The sequence below is a fragment of the Scyliorhinus torazame genome, chromosome 17, assembly GCF_047496885.1.
Source record: "Scyliorhinus torazame isolate Kashiwa2021f chromosome 17, sScyTor2.1, whole genome shotgun sequence".
Classification (NCBI taxonomy): Eukaryota; Metazoa; Chordata; class Chondrichthyes; order Carcharhiniformes; family Scyliorhinidae; genus Scyliorhinus; species Scyliorhinus torazame.
In genome coordinates this window covers 172715299-172739689 of record NC_092723.1, presented here as the reverse complement: position 1 = coordinate 172739689, position 24391 = coordinate 172715299, and the positions used below count along the sequence as shown (strand labels likewise).

Genomic DNA, 24391 nt, shown 5'->3' with positions numbered 1-24391 from the left:
CCATGCTGCTGGCCTTGTTCTGCATCACAAACCAGTTGTCTAGCCTACTGAGCTAAACCAACCCTCCAGCTTTTGCTGTTAGAGCCTTAGGTGTAGGCCATCAGCACCAGGGATTTGTTGGATTTCAGTCCCTTAACCTATTCCGATAGTTTACCTCTGTTGCTATTAATTGCTCTAAGCTCCTCACTCTTATTAGTCCCTAGGTTATCATCTTTTTTTGGTATGGAAATTGTGTCTTCTACTATGTAGACTCAGAATATTTGTTCAACGCCTCCACCACGTCCTCATCACACGATAATTTCTCCTGTTTATACTTCTAAGGGACCAATGTTCACTTTTGTTACTCTCTTTCTTTTATAGACTTAAAAAAAATAAATTTAAGAGTACCCAATTATTTTTTTCCAATGAAGGGGCAATTTAGTGTGGCAAATCCACCTGCCCTGCACATCTTTTGGGTTGTGGGGCGAGACACACGCAGACACGGGGAGAATGTGCAAACTTGACACAGTGACCCGGGTCCTCAGCGCCATAGGCAGCAGTGTTAACTGCGCTACCGTGCCACTCAATTCTTTTATAGCTCTTACCAAAGTTCTGACCATCTGTGTTTATATTTTTGGCTACTTTACTCATATATTCTACTTTTTCCCCCTTGTACCAATTATGTGGTTGCCCTTTGCTGCTTCTAAAACATTCCTAATCTTGAGACTTGCTACTGTTTTCATTGCAACACTGTAAGCCTCTTTTAATCTAACATTATCCTTAACTTTGTGCTTGAGCCAAGGGATGGTGCCTTCCTGTTGGGTTTTTGTTTATCAATGTAATGTTTTTTTTGCTGGACATTTTGAATTGTTTTAAATATTTCCTACTGCTCATTTACCTCCATACCTTTTAGTCTATTTACCCAATTAACCATATGTCACTTACAAACTTAACATGTAATTGAATGGTATTATGGTCACTATTTCCAAATGGGTCTTTTGTTTTGATATTACTAATTAACCCTGCTTCATTACAGATAGCTTTTTCCCTAGTCGGTTGCACTACATACTGATCCAAGAGCGGCATGGTGGCAAAATGGTTAGCACTGCTGCCTCACAACACCAAGGCCTCGGGTTCGATTCCGACCTCCAGTGACTGGGTGGAGTTTGCAGTCTCCCCGTGTCTGCATGGGTTTCATCTGGGTATTCCTGTTTCCTCTCAGTACAAAGATGTGCAGGTTAAGTGGATTGGCTATGCCAAATTGCCCCTTAGTGTTCAAAAGGTTAGGGGGGGTGGCATGGGAATAGGTGGGGCTGCAGGGCGCTCTTTCGAAGGGTCAGTGCAATCTTGATGGGCCAAATGGCCTCCTTCTGCACTGCAGGGATTCTATGCTGAAGAAACTGTCATGAAAACATTCTATAAACCCATCCTCTAGACCGCACTTGCCAATTTGATTGATCCAGTCTATATGAAGATTAAAATACTCCAACAACTATTACATTGCCTTTTTTACAAGCTCCAATAATTTCTTGCTTGATGCTCTGCGCAATGGTATAACTCTCATGGAGGGACCTATAGATTAATCCCATCAGTGTTTTTTGACTCTTGCTATTCTTTATTTCCACCCTTACTGATTCTATTACAGAGGCCTTTCTCACTCTTACAGTAAGTCATCTTTTACTATCAGGGGTATCCATCTTCCATTGCCATTTTGAAATAGTGTACCCTGAAATATTGTTTCCCAACACCGACCACCTTGTAACTATAATGGCGATTAAATCAAGACCATTTGCCTCTATTTGTGCCAATAGTTCATTTATCGTATTACAGATGCTTCACGCATTCAGATAAAGAAACTGTCACTCCACGTTTTTAACTCCTATTGCCTACAATGACCTTATCTGCTGTTGTACATTTTCTGTTAAACTCTGTCCCTTCCTGTGTCCACATTATACTGTTCCAATACCTTGACCTGTCTCTTTGGATTTCAAAATCTCCCTTCACCTGAACCTCTTCCCCCATGTGCACGCAGCCCCCCCCCCCGCCAATCTCCCCGGGTTATTTTAAAGCCCGGTTCACCATCCTAGTTATATGATTGTGAGGCTTTAGTCATTTCTAATTACTTTAAGGACATATGGCTTTTTTAAAAAATGCCTGGGACTGTTTAAGACATTCAAACTCTGCATCTACCATTAACACAGCTCACCGATCTTGTGCTAAGGCAAACTAGCAAGAACCTTACTCTGAATTCAAAAGTATTTCAAACATCAGCTCGGACTGTGGTCATTTTATGACACGTCTCAGATTTGAACAATTTGGCGTTATGGAGCCTTACTGCTGGCTATGCCAAATCAGAGCTTGAGGATAGGGAGCTCTCTACACGTGCCTTCAATGGTCAACTGAGGTTTCGAAATGTCAGGCAGCATCCGAGAGGGTGCACCTTCTCTGGACATTAAAGCATTTTAAATGTAATCTAATTTACATTGTATTTAAATTGAATAGAAGTGTATATTAAACATGCAGCAGGCTTCAATTATATGCACCTAGTGAAAAATGCATTGATGTGAGGCGTTAAGTCAAATTGGAAACCCACTTAAGAAATTATCCAGCCTTTTTCATCTATTCCAAACCACTTTCACAGCTGAGATAGTAGCAACTTAATCAGCATTGTCATGTTCAACAATATAGTTATATTCTCCAACAAATTATTCAGAGCCTCATTTTCTCCCATCCTGAAACGTGGTCAGCTCCCCATGGATAAACATTTTTAAAAGTGTTTTTATTTTTTCCCAATTAAAGGGCAGTTTTGCGTGGCCAATCCACCTACCCTGCACATCTTTGTGTTGTGGGGGGTGAGACCCACGCAAACACGGGAAGAATGTGCAAACTCCACAAACAGTGACCCAGAGCCGGGATCGAACCTGGGTCCTCGACGCCGTGAGGCGGCAGAGCTAACCACTGCACCTCCGTGCTGCCCCGGTTGATCTTGAATCGCCTAATCTTTATGACAACTTGCTTCAAATGTGTTTTCTTTATAAGATGTGAGTGAGATTTAATGCAGGGCACCACCATGGTACGAAAAACATATTCGGCAAATGGTAGCCCACTTCTCCATGATAATTGCTTACTGCTGTGGTTTCATCACCAGGCCCTTCACGATGGTGCTCAAGACGCACTCCTTCTGACTCTGTCAATCTGGGCGATGGCAGCCCAGGCAGTCATGGCCAGGTGCCCATTTCTCTCCTTGCCCCCCCTGTGACCATCTGCACCCCAAGCAGTGGTTCATACCACTTGGTCATTGACAAAACATGTCTTTTAGTTTTCACTTAATAGGCACTGTTTAGGTAGTTAAAAAGGGACCACCTGTGAAACATCTGTTGCCAATTTAATGGAATACTATCCCACCAGCGTCACCAATATAGTTGCCAAATAATAATGATGCTCTTTAGAGTCGCCAGGTATCAAATGATACCACCACAAGGCTTTACCGGATATCGATCAAAGGACCACACAACCAATTTGTCAGTTCAAGTTCAAAGATGGTTTATTTACACACAAGGATTACTTTGACATGCAACACAAAACACTACAAGTTAAACTACATCTAACAACTACAATAACCTACACTTAACTTCAGGGCAACCGGCTCTATGCAGATGGACAAGGCCTTTGTCCGGATCTTGCGTGGCTGGGTGGAAGAAGTGGCTCTAATTCTGCTGGGCTCATCCGTTTAGTAGCGATCGTTGGTCTTGAACTTGTCTGTCTGGTTGTTGTGCTGCACTTGGGTTGGCATAGGCCGGATCCAAGAGAGACCGAGCACATGGCTGTGTCTCTTCTTATCTCTCTGGGATTTCGCGCTCTTTGGGGCGGTCCTTAACTTGGACCCAATAATTCGGCAGGCTTCGATCACTGCCTTCAATTTTGGCCAATAAAGGGGCGGGTGCCTTGATGGCTGGGCGTGTCTTTAGCTGTCATTGACCTTGGCTGTTTGGGCTCCCTGAGTAAAGGGAGTGGCGCCGATTAGTCTGTATCGGTTATCCGAGTACAGTTCTTTTGTTCTGGGGAAATGGGCCATTAGAATGCAAACGAGCGGGGATTTCGATCGCGTCTAGCTATCTGGGTTGCAAATACACACACAAGCTCAGGTGTCTGAGTCCTGGGTTTGCCATAATTCCCATGGTCCTTTGCAGGTGGCCATCTGAGATGGCTACACATCACAGCATTAATTCAGATTTCAGGCAAAAGCATTTTCAAACTACTTGACAACTCTAAACTTGATATTCTTATTAGTTTAATAATTACAACTGTTATTTGTTTGCTTCTCGCATATACTGGCTGCTTGTTGAGAAAAAAGTAGCTCATGTGTTGGGAACATCTTTAGACTTGTTTCTTTGATTTTTAAGAAGGAAGTGTTTTAGAAAAAGTGCAGATGAAGACGAGAATAGGAACTTGCTATTTGAAGTCACATAAGTAATTAATATTTTGCAGAATAACCATGACTGGGAAAATTGTTCCTCGATAAAAATCCTTGTTTTACACATTATTTAGTCAGCTCAAGGGTGGTTGTTAGAGACGATGAGCAGAAGACACAATTGAAGAACAATTTGTTAAAAGCAATTGTTTCTTTCCCCCTCTTTGTGTGACTGAGTGGATGGCAGGGGGAGGGGATGGAATGCCAGTGATTGTATATGGAAGGTACACTGTGCTGAGATGAGACAAGTTCAATACCAAGCTCGCCTGCACAAAATCTTGTGCAATGTTTCAGCCTGATTTATACAATCTGCAGGTATTCATACTGAACCAAAAATGGTGCTCCGGTTACCACACATCATTCGCCTGTATGGTACATCCTCAGCTGGGTGTATTTAATTGGCTAAATCTAGTAAAGTCAGCCAGGATAGGTGTCAAATTCCCAAATCCTAGATCTGAAATCCCCGTTTAACCATCATGGGCTCACGGACCTACAAAGGTTCCCGGGTCCACCAACCTTTCAGTTTAATTCATCCTCATTTTTAAATCCCTCCATAGCTTTTGCCCCCCACCCCCCCAACCCTCTCCAGGGGCTGGTTTAGCACAGTGGGCTAAACAGCTGGCTTGTAACGCAGATCAATACCAGCAGCGGGTTCAATTCCCGTACCAGCCTCCCCGAACACGCGTCAGAATGTGGCGACTAGGGGCTTTTCACAGTAACTTCATTGAAGCCTACTTGCGACAATAAGCGATTATTTATTATCTCCTTGCAGAAGTTCCTTAAAGTTTGCCTCAAAGTCTCGCTCATCTGTTTTAATATCTCAGATGAAAGGTAATCAGTTTGAAACATCCAACTCGGTTTCTCTCTCCACAGATGTCCTTTAACCTGTTGAGTACTTCCAGCAATTTTATTGTCAGGTTTTGCTCAGCTGGATAATATTTGGTTGTTAGCCCACCGTGCCATATTTATTGTTAAAAGTGCTTTATAAATATAAATGTTGTTGCTTCTGCGATTCTGTCAAAGCAGCAACTCTCTGACTGTAAAGTACAATATCTAGCTATCTTGCTACACGGCTGTAATAGCAAAAGGCAAGCCAGTGATGATGGTTTTTGTGAGGAATCAAAACTTAATATACCAGAGCTGAACTATCAGAATTCGAAAACGTGCGACAATTTGCAAAGAACCATCTTTAAGCTTTAGTAAAAACATTTATTTCTTCACTCCCAGATGTGATCCAGTGTGATTAGAAAAAGTTCCAGATGGTCATGCAAGTTTGCAAACTTCTGAGACTGTCAATGGGACAAGTCAGCACCTGTGGAAAGCATCTTTCTTGTGAACAATGAAACACAATCCTTACAGCGTGGTGCTATTGTATCCATTTGTTCCAGTTTGGTTCATGCGGAAAGATGTTGCCAAGCCTCAAAACACAGTCTATGGTGGGTTCATAGAAAACAGTAAGCCTCTCAGACAATTTGCAACTCTGCACCTCAGTAGCACCCGTGGGAGGGGAGAACAAGGACGTGGGCTTGGCTCTGGTGAAGTAACGCTTTCGGATGCAGCCAATGGCTTTGAGGGCCTGTCAACGAGAGCAGAAACACAAAATGAGAAAAAGGAAATGGGGAAAGATGGGAGCACAAATCGGCAAAGAAATGACATTACGATCCAAAATCTGCAGGTATGTTTTTCACCATCACTGCGGCTGACTTCAAAAGGCGAAATCTGAAGATGAAAACTTTAGAACAAAAGTCATCAGGTTTTTCTTCCGCAGTCTTCTGCACTCTCAATACAACAGGACTGGCTTATGTCTGAAGTGTTTCACTCGAGGGCTTTCACAATAAAAAAGATTGGCAGAAAGAGGCAGTGAATACTACATCTATTCTTACACAACCTTTGCCTGCTGTGGTTTTCCTTGCAGCTTTGAAGGCCAATATTCATGGGTTTAACTTCCATACGACTCAAGCAACCAATTTGTTTCTGAATACAAAATAAACTGTTTCATTGAAAAATATTTCCTGAAATAAATGTTTTGGATCAAAATTCATCTTTTGGATTAACGCTGTTGATTCTGCCAGATGGATATAAAAATCGGCTGACAATATTTCAAAAGGCCCAGGGTGTTACCCCCAGTGCCAAGGACAATGTTCACCTTTCAATCAACATTACGGAAACAGATTGTCCCCATCCTCCCGTGTCCGGATAGTCAGAATCTAGGCCTACCCCAGAAAACCTTGCTATGAGACCCCTCGAAGTCCCAATGCCCTGACTCCATGGGAATTACCCAGAAAGTCTGAACTCCTGACGGGTAATTAATTCCTCTGCTTGCCCCAGACCCTCCGAAAAGGCCTCTAACTCAGAGTTGGAGTCGGAGACTTTGCACAGTTCCAACTTCCTTACCGGATAGTTACCCAGGAAAAATAAGACCGAGAAACACCTAGTTTAACTCCTGGATAACTATACAACTCTCTTACATTACCCACACTACCTGACCCACCCTATCCCTTTATCCAGTCACCTTACCCATCCTCACCTCTTAGCTTACCACTCTACCTTCTCTCCATAGCTTTTCAAAGAAGCTATGGGGCATTTAAATGGTTTACTTAAAGAATACGGCAGCTAGTGCTGTAAAAGAAGGGGGTGCTGTAGCTTTTGTACGGGGGATTCTGTTCCCCTGCTCTCTCCAAGGATTCCTGCACCGAGTCATTTTTGCAGAATCCTGCATCAGAAGATTGCTTGGCAAATCACAGTGAGGCTAGTGTGAATTTCTTTTTGTCTGATCCAAGTTTGAAGTGGGAATTCCAACTCTGAACAGAGGATTCAAGCAGTTATCTTGTCATTAACACATTGTTGTCCATGGCAGCTTGCTGTGCGCAGGCCTACATTTCCAAATTACAACATTTACTACACTTCAAAAGTATTTAGTTTGCTTTAAAGCACTTTTGGATTCAGTGGTTGAGAGGTGTTATATAAATCCAGATCCTTTTTTTTTTGCTACTGAAATGGCTGACAGGGACCTCCCACACATGAAGGGTGACTTTTTAACATTTTATTCATGAAAACACCGGCCCCTTGGCCACACGTTGCGGAAACGGGGAAGCTGAAAAACACAAAATGAAGCTAGAAAACATGGATAATAAGGGCATAAAATTACTAGTGCTGTGAAACCTCCATCATCTGTTGTTGTCTAAAGACCACATGACTAAAATGGAAATGGGCAGTTAATAAAAAGCCCACACCATGTACGAGAATAAAAATAAATCTGATATGAGTGATTAAGTTTGTTTCATTTTCCATGGGTTGTAAAGCTAATTTATGCTGGGCAGGAGGTTATCAGCTGACTTGGCAATGGAGCCATGATTCATACAGAAATTCTATCAAATAATTCCACTGTAATTCAAACTATTGTACTGGTGTATCCAAAAAAACATTTACCTGTAACATTTCCAGTATAATAACAGGCTGCAGCACAGCACTGTAGTAACTGAGTAGCTTCTGTTCTGTGATCCCGGGTTTGCTCATGATGTGGTACAGCATGGCTTCTATCATTCCTTTGCACACTGGTTTGTTCAAACTCCCATCAATAATCCTCCAAGGATGGCAGACAAAACTAATTTGCTCGTATTCACTGCAAGAGTCAACCGGAAAAGCTATTTTTAAAAAATGACTGGTTATAAGGGAACGTACCACGTTCAATAGTTTTTGCAGATTATTAGCGCGATCTGAATGATCGGTTTGGGGATGAGGAGGTGGTGGTGGTAGTGTCACGTGCACAAATTCAGATTCCCGGAGGTCAAAGGTTTATTTTTTTGCCTTCAATGAACAGGGAAGCATTGTAATGAATGTTAAGCAACTACCTTTCGAATGGGGTTTGCACTGTGCTTTCCACTTTGACATTCTCCATAACCGTGTCATCTCCTGGAGAAAGATTAAAGACAAGTTAAAATTGGGGTTCTCTCTTTGCGTGTAGAGTTCAAATATATTTATATGATTTGACATGAAGAAACGTGTAAATGCAATTTTGATTCTCTCCATTCCCACAATCTTCAGTCACTTGGTGGTATAGGACTCGAGTGTTGCTGAAAAAAAACATACTGTTGAAGCTTTTCATCTTGCACTTATCAGGACAGAATAGCAAGAATATCAAACCTCAAAGGGGCAACAGTTTATACAACATGAGAACGGGGTCATGATTGGTTGGCAAGTGGGCTCTGATTGGTAGAGATGCTGCCATGGGGAATGAACCAGAAAATGAATGCCCCCCCCATCCCCTCCCAAGCTTTTGTTTCGTTGAAACAGCACAATGCAAAGACAATCCTTCTCTCTGAGGTTGAGGAGTCACGTTGTGAGGCCGAGTGATAATCTTACATTTTTTAAAGTGGTTTTCTTAGCACTATTGGGATTGTACAGTAAGTGTCGCCCAATCGTAGAATCACATCTAATGTTGGACACTAGGGTCTGAATTTTGCAAGCACTGGCCAGTTGGGTACGGTCAGTACTTTGCCTGTTGCAAACAGCTGAAGGGACACGTTATTTGATATGATGCACAAGCCATTGGGACATATGCTCTACATACCTGGCACTGAAATTCACAGACCACATTACTCATTTGTGTGGTAAGCAGAATGTCTTTTTGGCTTGTTGTCAGCATCCTGTTAGTGGAAAATACCACTCGTGCTGCTACTGCATAATGACAGCGTGAAACAGCGAGATTAACCTGTTGCTCAAATTTTTGAGACATCTTACCCATTCCGGGCAATCTGAGGTAGACTGGGCACTTTGCAGGACCAAAAGTGGCAGCCTTAAGTCCACCCATGCTGCCATCGAGTAAAAAGAGTAAGTGGTATATGAATTGCAGTGATGGTGTGATGCCAGATATGTAGGCCATATATCCCAATCACTGGTGAATCAGATCAGACAACGTGCCCCTCCGGCAATTTGCAAGAGGTGAAATATTGATGTACCCATCCAGCCTGTGCTTGCAAAGCTCTGAACGTCGGGTGAAATTTTCCGCCAGCAAGATCTTTTGCTCCCGCCAAAGTCAATAGACTTTTGAATGGCTTGCCGCATTTTCCAGCCCCACCCCCTCCGTGACAGAGCCACAAAATTCAGCCCATAGTGTCCAACATTAGATGTAATTCTGCGATTGGACAACTCTGACTAAACAATTCCGAGTGTGCTGAGAATTACACTGGCAACCAACAACCAATTTCAGTTTGTCAGGTGCGCAGTGTAGATCACTTGTGTGTTAGACAGTACACATATTCACACAGGGCCCCGTCCTTTTCAAAGAGAAAGAAATGTCCACACATTCTGTCGAAAAGATTGGCGGTAGGAACAGGAAAAGACTATTTGGTCCTTCGAACCTGCTCTGCCATTCAATATAATCATGGCTCATCCTCTATCTCAACTCCGTTCACCCACTCTTTCCTTGTACTCCTTTACACCTTTCTCACCCAGTACCCCTTGACAGCTTGGAGTCTAGAAATCTATCTCTCTCCTTCTTAAATATATTCAGTGACATGGCCTTCACAGCCTTCTGTGATAGAGAATCTCACAGGTTCACCACCCTCGGAGTGAAGAAATTTCTCTCATCTCAGTCCGAAATGGCCTACCCCATATCCTGAGACTGTGACCCTTTGGTCTAGACCCCCCAGCCAGAGGAAACAACACCTTGCATCTAGTCTGCCCTGCATGTCAGAACTTTATATATTTCAATTAGATCCCCTCTCGTTCTTCTAAACTCCTGTGAATACAGGCCTGGTCGACCCAATCTCTCCTCATACAACAATCCTGCCGTCCCAGAAATCATGCTGGTGAACCTTTGCTGCACTCCCTCTATGGCAAGTATATCCTTTCTTAGGTCAGGAGACCAAAACTGCACACAACTCTCAGGTGTGGTCTCACCAAGGCCCTGTGGGGCTTCAGCAAGACATGGGTGGTAGCACAGTGGTTAGCACAGTTGCTTCACAGCTCCAGGGTTCCAGCTTGGGTTACTGTCTGTGTGGAGTTTGCATGTTCTCCCCGTGTCTGCATGGGTTTCCTCCGGGTGCTCCAGTTTTTTCCACAGTCCAAAGATGTGCAGGTTAGGTGGATTGGATATGCAAATTACCCTTAATGTCCAAAAAGGTTGGGTGGGGTTACTGGGATAGGGTGGAGGTGTGGGCTTAGGTAGGATGCTCTTTCCAAGGGCTGGAGCAGACTCGATGGGTTGAATGGCCTCCTTTTGCACTGTAAATTCTAAGATCTATTATCTTTTGCTCCTGTATTCAAGTTCACTTGCAATGAAGGCCAACATAGCATTTGCCTTCCTAACTGATTGCTCTACCTGCGTGCTTGCTTTTAGTGGCTGGTGCACAAGGACACCCAGGTCCCTTCGTACATCATGATTTCCCAATCTATCACCATTTAAATAATACTCTGCCATTCTGTGTCTCTGTCCGAAGTGGATAACTTCACACTTATCCACATTCTCGAAGTGGATAGTGAGGCAGTTGATTCTGAGACCAGGGTTCTAAACCTCAATAAAGGTAACTATGATGCTATGAGGCATGAGCTGGCTATGACAGACTGGGAAACATTATTGAAAGGAAGGACAGCGGACAGGCAATGACAGGCATTCAAGGAACGAATAGGTGAACTCCAAAAGTTGTTTATTCCTATTTGGTGCAAGAGTAGAAAGGGACCCGTGACCAAGCCGTGGCTTATGAGGGAAATTAGAGATAGTATTAGATTCAAAGAAGAAACATAAAAATTGGCAAGAAAAAGCAATAGACCGGAGGATTGGGAACAGTTTAAAATTCAGCCAAGGCAGAAGGGGAAAACACAATACGAAAGTAAGTTGGCGGGGAACATAAAAACTGACTGTAAAAGTTTCCATAGGTATGCAAAGAGAAAAAGATTGACAAAAACAAATGTAGGCCCCTTGCAATCAGAAACGAGGGTTTCATAACAGGGAACAAAGAAACGGCTGAGGAACTAAATGAGTACTTTGCTTCTGTCTTCACAAAGGAAGATATAAATAATGTACCGGAAGTTCTGAGAAAGTTTTAGAGAGGAGGTGAAGGAAATCAGTTTGGGGGAAATTAATGGGATTGAAAGTAGATAAATCTCCAGGGCCTGATCATCTTAGAGTACTTAAGGAAGTGGCCCTAAAAATAGTGATCCATTGGTGGTCATTGTCCAAATTCTTGGGACTCTGGAATAGTGCCTACAGCTTGGATGGTAGCTAATATAACCCCGCTATTCATAAAGGGAGGTAGAGAGAATACTGGGAACTATAGACCAGTGAGCCTAACATTGATAGTCGGGAAGTTGTTAAGAGTCCATTATCAAGGATTTCATATCACAGCATTTGGAAAGCAATGGTACAATCAGACAACGGCAGCAGGGACTTAAGAAATGCTTGATAAATCTACTGGAATTCTTTGAAGATGTAACTATTAAAGTTGACCAGGGAGAACCGGTGGATGTGGTTTATTTAGACTTTCAGAAGGCTTTCGACAAGGTCTCACATAGCAGATTATGTAAAGTTAAAGCACATGGGATTGCAGGTAGTGTCTCGAGATGGATAGGAAGCTGGTTAGCAGACAGGAAGCAAAGAGCTGGAGCAAATGGCTCTTCATCCAATTGGTAGGCAGTGACTAGTGGGGTACCACAGGAATCTGTGCTAGGACCTCAACTGTTCACATCATATATTAATGATTTGCAGATGATACAAAGTTGGGTGGGAGGGTGAGCTATGGGGAGGATGCAGAGATGCTTCAGTGAGATTGGGACAGGCTGAGTGTATGGGCATAGGCAAGGCAGATGCAGTATAACATGGATAAATGTGAGGTCATCCACTTTGATAGCAAAAATAAGAAAGCAGATTATTTGAAAGTGTAAATTGAGGGAGGCGGATACTCAGCAAGACCTTGGTATCCTTGTGCATTAGTCGCTGAAAGTAAGCGTGCAGGTACAGCAGGCAGTAAAGAAGACAAATGACATGTTGGCTTTCATAGTGAGAGGATTTGAGATTGTATTAATTGGGAGTTTAGAAGAGTGAGAGGGGATATCATAGAAACTTATAAAATTCTAACAGGATTAGGCAGGGTAGATTCAGAAAGGATGTTCCAGATGGTGGTGGGAGTCCAGAACTAGAGGTCATAGTTTGACCATAAGGGGTGAACCTTCTAGGATTGTGAGGAGAAATTTCTTCACCCAGTGAGTGGTGAATCTGTGGAATTCACTACCACAGAAAGTAGTTGAGGCCAAAATGTTGTGTAATTTCAAGAAGGAAATAGATAAAGCTCTTGGGGCTAAAGGGATTATGGGAGGGAAGCGGGATCAGGGTATTGAATTTGATGATCAGCCATGATCATCATGGGCAGCACGGTAGCCTTGTGTATAGCACAATTGCTTCACAGCTCCAGGGTCCCAGGTTCGATTCCGGCTTGGGTCACTGTCTGTGCGGAGTCTGCACGCCCTCCCCGTGTGTGCGTGGGTTTCCTCCGGGTGCTCCGGTTTCCTCCCACAGTCCAGAGATGTGCAGGTTAGGTGGATTGGCCATGATAAATTGCCCTTAGTGTCCAAAATTGCCCTTAGTGCTAGGTGGGGTAACTGGGATCGGGTGGAGGTGTTGACTTTGGGTAGGGTGCTCTTTCCAAGAGCCGGTGCAGACTCGATGGGCCGAATGGCCTCCTTCTGCATTGTAAATTCTATGATCATAATGAATGGTGGAACAGGCTCGAAGGGCCAATTGGCCTTCTGTGTCTATTTTCTATGTATGTTTCTATGTATTATACCGCATCTGCCATGTATTTGCCCACTCACCCAACTTGTCTAAATCACCTTAAGGCCTCTTAGCATCCTCCTCATCACTCACATTCCCAACAAGTTCCATGTCGTCAGAAAACTTAGAAATATTACTTTTGGTTCCCTCATCTAAATCACTGATCTGTATTGTGAATAGCTGGCACCCAAGAATTGATTCCTGCGAGATACCACGAATCACTGCCTGCCACTTCGAAAAAGATCCATTTATTTCCACTCTGTTTCCTGCCTGCTGTTAAGTAATGCGTTAAGAGACATTCCAATTAGTTGTCTCATTTATGTTAAGTATCCAATAATTGACACTGATATGTAAAGAGGCTTCAGGTGGCCTTTGTGTCAGGTGATGTGATGTTAGAGTTTTGTGCAGTCTGTAAGGTGTTTGTGGAAAAGGAGCAGAACCTTTGACTCTTTATACAACAGCAGTTAAATGTCTAACACCTGCTAACCAATTCTCTATCCATGCCAATGCATTAACCCCAATCCCATGTAGTTTAATTTTGCACCAACCTCTTGTGCGAATTTATCAAAAGCTTTCTGTAAATCCAAATACACCACATCCACTGGTTCACCCTGATTTATTCTACTAGTTATATCCTCAAAAACTCCAGTAGGTTTGTCAAGCATGATTGCTCTTTCAGGTCTGCAATTCCGTTTTCTCCCTCCCTCGTTTTTTGGCATTGATTTTGTTTTCGGTGCGTTCCCCGTGGCAACACCTATACCAATCAGAGACCACTTGCCATCCAATCAGCACCTCATGCAGTATAAATTATTGCTTCCTATGAGATCTGGTATTCTTTTAAAAAAAAATTTAGAGTACCCAATTCATTTTTCCAATTAAGGGGCAATTTAGCGTGGCCAATCCACCTAGCCTACACATCTTTCGGGTTGTGGGGGCGAAACCCACGCGAACACGGGGAGAATGTGCAAACTCCACACAAACAGTGACCCAGAGCCAGGATCGAACCTGGGACCTCGGCGCCGTGAGGCAACAGGGCTAACCCACTGCACCACAGTGCTGCCTTTAGAGATCTGGTATTCTTGCTGTTGAGTCCTGATGAGTGTGCGATGAAAAGGTTCAACAGCATGTCTCTTTTTAAAACCAATCTTCATAAATTAAATGTTTCCTATTGCTGAGAACTAACAAGGAAATAAAGGAAAAAAATAATTAAACTATATGTGGTAACGCTGTAGTTTGGTATTTGAACAGGGAAGGGAGAATAGAGACTGGTACATTTCCAAGAGGCAAGGCAAAACAGCACTGAGCAAGACCCAGTTACTGGGAGTCACGTTTGCATAGCTCTGTGCAGCAGTTGCTGAGAAAATTTGGCCGAGAGCCTTTGGAATGAGAAAACGAACGGATTAAAATGATACCAATGTTGCATAAAGTAGTGTGGTTTAAATAAGAACAGCAATCGTGTGTGATCTCGTTGGTTTTACTCCCTCCGTAAATTCAGCTCCTGGAGAATGTGCCAAATGATTTCAATGAAGGCGCAGTGGATCTGTGATCCACTTAAAGCAGGCATTGTCAAACTTGGGAGCGAGACGCAGGCGGGTGTCGGGAGGGTCGCGGAGCTGTCCGTCGCGGCGCTCCCGATTGCGCAAATCCGCGGTCAACAGCCGGATTTTAACAATGCCGGCTGCAAGCTGCCTTCAAAATGGCCACCAACATATAAAAATAATTTGGCCGCACTGCGCATTGATGATCGGGCACGCATGTGCAGTGTGGCCGCATTTTGTTTTTTTATACGGTCGCAGCCATTTTGTTTACAAGTTCGGGGGGGGGCCAAAGGGACCCAAAACCATTTCCTCCATTTTTGTCAGCAACAGACAAGATAAGAGAAAATGGTGAGGCGCGCAGGTCGGCCGGCGTGGGTCGCGAAGGTCGGCCGGCGTGGGCCGCGAAGGTCGGCCGGCGTGGGTCGCGAAGGTCGGCCGGCGTGGGCCGCGAAGGTCGGCCGGCGTGGGCCGCGAAGGTCGGCCGGCGTGGGCCGCGAAGGTCGGCCGATTGGTAAAAATGGGTCCCCAGAAGTTGAAAAACACTGACTTAAAGGCACCATCACCTGCCTTTAGTGATGAAGCTACAGCCATGCAGAAGGACAGCAGAGCAATTAGATTTCTTTAAACCTGGTGATGGGGGAAAAGAGTGGTTGAAGGAGGAGAAAAAAATAAAAGAACAGGCCACAAATCTTTAGGCTCGGCTTCATTATTCATTTCCAAAAACATTATCATGTGCTGAACTCACGAACCCTGGTTAAAGAGGCAGGCAGCTTGCCAGTCACCATGTCAAACTGCAGTTCACCAAGCACTGATCATAGGAACAGGTGTAGGCCATTCAGCCCATCGAGCCTACTCTGCCAATCAGCACGATCATGGCTGGCCAGACACATCAATGGCTTTTGACACCCACTATCCCCATAACCCTTTGGTAGCTCAGATTCGTTCCCAGCTCCCATGGAGCTGTTGTAGCCTCGGTGAGGTTCAGCATGCAATGGGAGCATGTGGGTTATACCATCTTTCCTCCCACATTACGTGTGGATGTGTGTGATGATCCATGCCAGCTCCTTGATGATCTTTTCATGTATTTCAACATCCTGATCACTGCAGGATATCACATTATTATAAGAAGGTTTAAAGGTTAGCAAAAAATGAATGGAATGCAGGCAGTGGGAGGCGGTGGTGTAGTGGTATTGTCATTGGGCTAGTAAACCAGAAACCCAGGGTAATGCTCCGGGATCCCTGGTTCGAATCCCGCCACTGCAGATGATGAAATGTGAATTCAGTAAAAATCTGTAATTAAAAGTTTAATGATGACCATGAAACCGTTGCCAGTTGTCATAAAAACCCATCTGGTTTTAGGGAAAGAAATCGGTCACCTTACCCGGTCTGGCCTACATGTGACTCCAGACCCACAGCAATGTGGTTGACTCTTAACCACAGTTAGGGATAGGCAATAAATGCTGGCACTGCCAACGTCCCATGGATGAATAAAAAAAGCGGAGGAAAGTTCTTCTTCCTCTGAACCCTCCATTAAAAACAGTAGTTACAGGAGTAGTACTGCTAAACAGAGTTACAGAAATTAACCAAGTGAATATTACAAAAGCTAGAACAAAAACAGAAAATGCTGCATCTCTGCAGCATCTGTGGAGAGGGAAACCTCTTCTCCAGAGCATTACAAAAGCTGTATTCATTACAAGTCATAGTGCTATGTTTATTATTATGTTCCCCTGCACTGTGCTGAAGTACGTGTTATCATAGAATTTACAGTGCAGAAGGCTCATCGAGTCTGCACCAGCCATTGGAAACAGCACCCCACTTAACACCACACCCGTAACACAGTAACCCCACCTAACCTTTTTGGACACTAAGGGCAATTTAGCCTGGCCAATCCACCTAACCTGCACATCTTTAGACTGTGGGAGGAAACCGGAGCACCCGGAGGAAACCCACGCAGACACGGGGAGTTATGTGCTGTAAGCTTGTAGACATGGGTTACCTTCTTCCTGAAGCTTGGGTGTGTCCTCACTCTTGTTCACTTGAAAACTTCTGTCTTGTTGTAAATGTTCCTCTGGACCCACCACAGGATTATCTTCCTGAAGAACCTGTCCATGTACAGGTGGTGGGGATTCACTCTGCCACCCGCCCACCGCAGGTGCGTGTTGGGAAAACGTCTGCTGTCCTTCCCCGTCTTCTCCCACAGGCTGCTCGTCTGGCTGGCTAGCTGCTGGTCCGAAGCCTGGATCTTTAACGTCGCACAAAGAGCTGAACACCTCGCGGCTTCCATCTGTATTCCGATCTTCATCCTGACCATGTTCAGCATCCGCCTCTCCTGACCCTCCCTCCAGGGATTTGATCAATTGAGGGGAGCCAGCCTTCGTTTCATCCACTGTGCTGCCTCGAGGTTCTCTCAAATTGCAGCTCAACTCAGAAGGTCCATCTCCTGGACGAGGAATTTTAACAGGGGGCCCGTGGTCAACAATTTCGCCTTCGATTTCCTCAATGGTTCTTTTTCTACTTCCAGTCAGTGTCTGCACATTATTTGACGGTACAGTGACATTCTGTCCAGAGGCGGCCCCCAATCCACGCTGCTTACTTCCTTTCTCTGTGCCTGCTGTGCTAGAATCGGGGTTTGTATCGTCCTGCTCTCCTTCAATGTCCTCCGTACTTTCCTCAACGTTTTCGGCACTAGATTCTGTCCTACCTTTGGGGGCCACATCAGTAGGACTCCCGGTGTTCGTGGTGCTTTTACAGACACGGAATGGATGAAGCAACCATGGGTACGCGTGCGTTACAGCAACCAGCCGCTCTGTCGAGCCACCAACTTCCACCATTTGGTCCAACGCAATCAAATCCTGCAAGACGGGAGAAAATATAGTGCCGAATGAAATGTCTTAAAACTGAAAAATCACTTTTCCTCAAGCTGCTCGACAGACTTATAAATCCAGCCTTTGACAAGGAATGAGCAGTAACTCTAGCCATCATTTTAAATAGCAAGGAATGCTATTAAATTCAAAAATGATTTGAGCTGACTAATGTTTTCCATCACTCCACCATCGGTGTGCCTAGGACCCAAAACTCTGCTATTCCCTCAGAAAAATGCTCTCTTTTTAAAAAAAAGACTTTATTGAAATCACACTTTTCACAAGTACCAGATGTCTCAAAGGCTTCATCGCCAATGAAGAACTTTGAGGTGACTTTGGTAGTGTGGGAAAGACGGCAGCCAATTTTTGCGCAGGAAACTCCCACAAACATGAATAGATGTGGTGGTGACCGGATAATCTGTTTTTTTGTGATGTTGATTGAGGGTTAAACAGTGGCCAGGATCCCAGGGAGAACTCCCCTGTTTTCTCTCAGAATAGTGCAATGAGATCTTTTACGTCCACACAAGCTGGCACTCAGGCTCTCGGTTTGAAATCTCATCAGAACAGCACCGACAGGAGCTCCCTCACTACTGCATTGGAGCGTCAGCCTTGAATTTGTGCTCAAGTCCTGGAGTGGGACTTGAACACAAAACCTTGCAACGCAAATGTTACCAAATAGGCTATGGCTGACATATTAAAGATAGGCCTCAGGGCTTTGCTCTTTAATCAAGCTTTTGGACACCTGTTCTAAAAGCTCCGCATCTGGCTTGGAATCAAATGTTGTTTAACAATGTCCCTGTAAAGGACTTGGGGAAATCTGATTACGTTAAAGGTGCTATACAAGTTCCTGCTGCTTTTTTTTTTTTTAAAAAGGAAGGGTCTACTCTGCCCTTGTTTACAGTTTTGTAAATTGAAACGGTATCGTAAATAACTAGACAAGAATGTCTAAGGTATTCTTGCTGCTACTGTGTTCACATGAGACAATTGATGCCTAATTTAGCTTCACCCTATCCCAATGTGTGGTCAGGAATGCAGCATGATCAGTTACAATCATTAACGACTCCGTAGCTCCCACCAGTCACCCCCTCCCCAACCCCCTCATTGTGATAACTGACAAGTGGTAAACTTGCAGAATGAGCTACTTAGGCAGCATTTTACAGATGGAGCTCTGAACCATAGCCAGTTCTCTTTGGCACTCAGAAGAAGGAAAAAAAAATGATTTAAAGAAACATAATTCTTAAGTAACAATAAGTTAGCTCGAGTGCTTATAGCAAAAATACAGGTTGAGCATCCCTTATCCTAAATGCTTGCGGCCGCCTGCGTATTGGATTTGGGAATTTTTCGGATTTCGGAATGTAATGTGCATGTGCGTCGGGAGCTGCGCATGTGCAGCACAGGTTGCGAACTGCGCATGTGCAGCACGGGTTGCGAACTGCACGGCACGCGCTGGGAACTGCGCATGTGCGGCATGGGTTGGGAACTGCACGGCACGTGCTGGGAACTGCACATGTGCGGCATGGGTTGCAAACTGCGCATGTGCGGCACGGGTTGCGAACTGCGCATGTGCGGCATGGGTTGCAAACTGCGCATGTGCGGCACGGGTTGCAAACTGCGCATGTGCGGCACGGGTTGCAAACTGCGCATGTGCGGCACGGGTTGCAAACTGCACATGTGCGGTGCACGTTGGGAACTGCACGGCATGCATTGGGAACTGTGCATGTGCTGCACGCGTTGGGAACTGCGCACGTGCAATGCAAATTGGGACCTGCGCAGAGCCTTGTGGGATTTCCCATTCTTGACGTCACGTCGGCAGCTGAAAAAAAGCACGGATATGGAATTTTTCTTTCAGTTTTTTGAATTTCAGATAAGGGAAGCTCAACCTGTAGTAACCACATTGTTAGACATCAAAATGATCTCACTACATGAAAGGGTAATTGAATAATACATTTTTTTTTTAAAGTGACCACACAACCCATATTTTTACACCACTTGTATTCGTCATTGTGAAGAAGTTGACTTATGCAAAAGGAAGTACTACCAGGTTAAAAAATTCAGGTATTATCTTAACCTACTTCTTTTCTGATAAAAAAAAACAGGTTAAAGGGATATGGGGAACGACAGGGATGTGGATTTGAGACCAGGAAGAGATCAGTCATGATCTGGTTGAATGGTGGAGCAGGCTCGAAGGGCTGGATTGCCGACTCCTGCTCCTAATTCCCATGTTCATACTGGGCTTGTCAGTAAGTCTAGGATTTATAAATGCATAATATCACGATTGATTTCAACTTGGAAACGTTTAGTCACCTAGCAATTGGATAAATGCCCCTCAAAATCACAAATACGTCATATTTAAGACCAACCTGCAGATACTGTTTTAAAGTCCTGGTTCTTCCTTTCAGCACTTCCTCGTACCGAACACATTTCTTGCCGAGTTCCACTGTCTCCACCCCAAAGCTAGAGCATGCTTCAACTTCACCGGCAATTTCCTGCATGGCTGCCATGTCCTCAGGGCTGTACCCGAGCTCCTCTACAAGCTGCTTCTTAACGTTCTCTCCAACATACACATCAGTTGTGGGCCTCAACACCTTTGTGAACGAGCAAGGAAGAGCATCTGGCCCTGAAGCAGCTTGGGACAAAGTAGCTGAACCTGTTTTGAGAGAGTACGAGGTATTAGAAGCAGTTAGGGTTTGACAGCACTTATCAAAACAATTTTCGTAGAAACAGAAACTCTTCAAAAAAGATTAATGTTTAAGAATAAAATACGTTAAATTCTGAAGAAAACGAAAAACGTTTCCTAGTTGGTTCTGAAGAATGATAGTCTCCACCGTGCATCATCCTGATGTACATGAGGCAGTGCGGACAAAACATTGGACATAGAACATAGTTAGTGCATACAGTGCAGAAGGAGGCCATTCGGCCCATCGAATGTGCACCGACCCACTTAAGCCCTCACTTCCACCCTATCCCCGTAACCCAATAACACCATCTCACCTTTTTGGACACTAAGGGCAATTTAGCATGTCCAATCCACCTAACCCGCACATCTTTGGACTGTGGGAGGAAACCGGAGCACCCGGAGGAAACCCACGCAGACACGGGGAGAACATGCAGACTCCGCACAGACGGTGACCCAGCGGGGAATCGAACCTGGACTCTGGAGCTGTGAAGCAACAGTGCGAACCACTGTGCTACAGTGCTGCCCTCTATCCCACAGTTTACATAAACTATCCCACAGGATACAGCAAACTCTCACTATCACTAATGATCCACTTGGGGTCAAAGTAGTAATACAGGTACAGTACCCCAAATCCAGCTGTCCAAAAACCAAACTGTGCAAAAACAGGACACTTTTTCTCAGTGGGCACGACTCAACATTTATATTTTTATAATTTTAGAACAATTTTTTCATTTTCCTTGCTTGTTTGTATGTTATCACATAAAATAACTTTCATTACTTGTGTCTCGCTGGTGTGTTGCCACCTGCTCACCAATGTTAAAGATGGTCACCGAGATCGCTCTGCGCGTGCAGAGTCGTTCGCACGTGCACAGAGCGGTCGCTGACATTATTCTAAAGCAGCGGAATTAGAGACCTGACCCATTTTTTAAACCTGTGAAAGTCTGTTTCAAAAAAAATAAAATTTAGAGTACCCCATTATTATTTTTTTCCAATTCAGGGGCAATTTAGCGTGGCCAATCCACCTATCCTGCACATCTTTGGGTTGTGGGGGTGAAACACACGCAGACACGGAGAAAATGTGCAACCTCCACACGGACAGTGACCCAGGGCCGGGTTTCGAACCCGGGTCCTCAGCGCCATAGGCAGCAGTGCTAGCCACTGTGCCAATGTGCTGCCCTTGTGAAAGTCTGTTCTTGTCAAACTTGTAACAAGACTCAGATTAAAGATGGAAATACTTGTTTATGGTTGGGTGTAGGAGCAAGTGTTTAAAGAGTTTGGGGATGAACTGCCCAAAATGGCTGTCTCCTCAGACACAATAGTTGCTGATCATAGCTTCACCATGACGAAAATGCACAATTTAAACAGGCAATCCAATATCCGGGAAAAGATCAAGGCAATCTGTTACAGAGCACACTGGTCGCAAACTGAGTTTTGTCAATAGGGTATGTTCACTCTAGTCATTCTCTATGCCTCTAACTTGCACTACATCATTGTCACGGTGTGGTACTCCATCTAGTGGTTTGCAGGAAAATTACTGGAATTTGCTTTTAAGCCTATTTATTGGACTGTTTTTATTGAAGCTGTTGTACACAGGGGCCCTATAGCACAAGCAGTTGTCTCCTTGGCCATTTAAAATGGATTTTTTAACCTACCATTTAATGAATCTAGTTTGACCTTCTGCACAACTTATATATTCGCCATCGGAGAATACACTGCCAAAGATACGGGATTCACGTTATGTCTTCCTGATGGCTCCAATTGATGGTTAACACTGCACCGACAAACTAGCGGGCTGAAAAGCTAACAACCTTCACCAAAAATACGAGGTTAAAAAAAAAACCCCAGTGGATACAATTAGATTACTTTGTTTGGTGCAGCGAATTCACGAAAGCAATAAAACCTAAAAATCTTTGCAACTCTTTTTATTAAATTGTGGTCATACATCTGAGCCCACCTGTCTGTCCAGCTGGGGGCGCTGCAAATACAGTTGTCAGGTGGTGCAGGTAATCTCGCACATTGTAAAACTTGGATCATATGATAAGCTTCAGAATAAGCAACATTTACAGCAACTCCGTCATCAACCCCTTCATCAATTACTCCGGGGGAGTGGAGCATTCAAATTTCATTTGGGGGTCACATGCAGGTCGCGAAAAGTTAAACACGAAGGCAAAAAACAACCATTTAGAAAGGGGGGGGGGAAACCTACATAATTTAGGAGGAAAGAGCAAGAGAAATATTTAAATCGACAGGATTCAATGACTACATTAACACAAAAAGATTAATAACTCACCATCATGGGTACTCAAGCATCCATGAGCTGGTGTTGAGCGGACTTTTAACTTCACTTGGCACGAGTTGACTACAATGTTATCATTAGGATTGAGGTTGCGTGTGCTAACAATACCCGGTGCGTAATACCCTCTCATTAGCAAGTAATTGGTATGCGAAGCCTGAGGAGCCTTCACTTCAAATCTGGGCTTGTTTCCCGTTTCTTCCAGTTCGTCGTCCACATAGTCATCTATGCCTTCCTTCCCCAACCTAAAAATGCCAAAGCAGAGTTGAATCAAGCCCCCTTTTCCCATAATCAATCCCAGGCTCAAATTATTGCACTTGCAGCTGGTGCGACACAATAACCTGAAGTGCAGACCTACCGATCATAAATGGTCCATGCTTTACCAGTTTCTCACATTTTCCCTCGTTCTTATCCGAATTCTACAATACAGCAACAAAATGGGGGCTGTTTAGCACAGGGCTAAATCGCTGGCTTTGAAAGCAGACCAAGGCAGGCCAGCAGCACGGTTCAATTCCTGTACCAGCCTCCCCGAACAGGCGCCGGAATGTGGCGACTAGGGTCTTTTCACAGTAACTTCATTTGAAGCCTACTTGTGACAATAAGCGATTTTCATTCATTTTCTTTCCAAATAACACAAGAGTGTGCACAATAACAAGACGAAAAGCTGGGACAACCATCACATTTCTATATAAAAGCAAATTACTGCGGATGCTGGAATCTTAAACCAAAGAGCAAACTTTGAGAAAGGGTCATCTGGACTCGAAATGTGAGCTCTTTTCTCTCCCAACAGATGCTGTCAGGCCTGCTGAGATTTTCCAGCATTTTCTCTTTGGTATCACGTTTCTATATTGATCTATACCACTTGTCAGTCAGCCACACATTTCCATTCTGCACATGTTGCCTATAACAATATTTGTAATTAGCAGCACTGGGTTATTTTGCCCATTTTTTTGCTCACAATGATACACAGACTTTATGGCGCCTGCACCTATTCACATTATCAGACTCGTTGGCGCTTCAAACGGGGGGGTGAAGGCAGGATGTCCTCGCCGTCGTCTCGTTGCTAGCCCAGAGACAAGTTCTGCTTGGGTGGAGGCCTCCTACTCCGCCCAGTGCCATGGGATTGGTTGGATGACTTTTTCTACATTTGGAGAGTCAACTACACCATTGGAGGGTTGATGGAGAGGTTCTACCCAAGATGTCAGCCATTCATTTCCCTTTTCAAGGAGCTAGTCACGGTCAGCTGTTGGGTGGTTTAGTTCTAGATAGTTCATAATCAGCTCAGAGTGCTATTAATTCAACATGGCTTACTTCCTATAATTTGTTAATTTTTGAAAAGATACTAAATTCCCTCATTGCTGTTTTATTTATCTATTTGGACAATTCCATTTTTTTTCTGGCGGAAACGAATGCAGTGGTGGATTGGGGTTGGGGGTACATGGAGGGAAGCGTTTACAGTAACCAGAGCCCCTTACCTTTTTATCACTTCATTGTCTACAAGCGTGCTGTCCACAACCACAATCTGCTCAGGTATTGAGACATGGAAAGAGAGCAGGCCAAGGATAAACAGGGATATTGTCGCTACGCAGTAGCCGCCTTTTCCATCCAAAGGGTAGGTGACCATTTCTGTCCCAACAAAGGTCTCTTTATCCTGGAACGAGAAGGTGTTGGGCAGGTCTGCCTTTCCCGCGTTCTTCAACTTCTGAACAAAATTATACGACTCTGAACAGATGTTACTGGGAAACCGCCACATGAAATTCCTATAACAAACCATCCAGATGAAACGTTACAGACGCAAAAGAGTT

The 24391-nt window shown here is 44.2% G+C and overlaps 1 protein-coding gene across 1 annotated transcript in view; it reads right to left on the bottom strand.

The window, feature by feature from the left end:
- Positions 1-3505: 3505 nt before the first annotated feature.
- LOC140394415 (general transcription factor 3C polypeptide 1-like) overlaps positions 3506-24391 on the bottom strand; it is a 97260-nt gene continuing 76374 nt past the window's right edge. Inside the window, exons 31-37 of the mRNA XM_072481667.1 lie at positions 24062-24346; positions 22584-22831; positions 19977-20263; positions 16752-17607; positions 8302-8362; positions 7880-8072; positions 3506-6026 (exon numbers count right to left, since the gene is read on the bottom strand). Coding sequence (XP_072337768.1) covers positions 5817-6026; positions 7880-8072; positions 8302-8362; positions 16752-17607; positions 19977-20263; positions 22584-22831; positions 24062-24346 — 2140 coding nt within the window. The 3' untranslated portion in view covers positions 3506-5816. The remainder of the gene's footprint in view (positions 6027-7879; positions 8073-8301; positions 8363-16751; positions 17608-19976; positions 20264-22583; positions 22832-24061; positions 24347-24391) is intronic.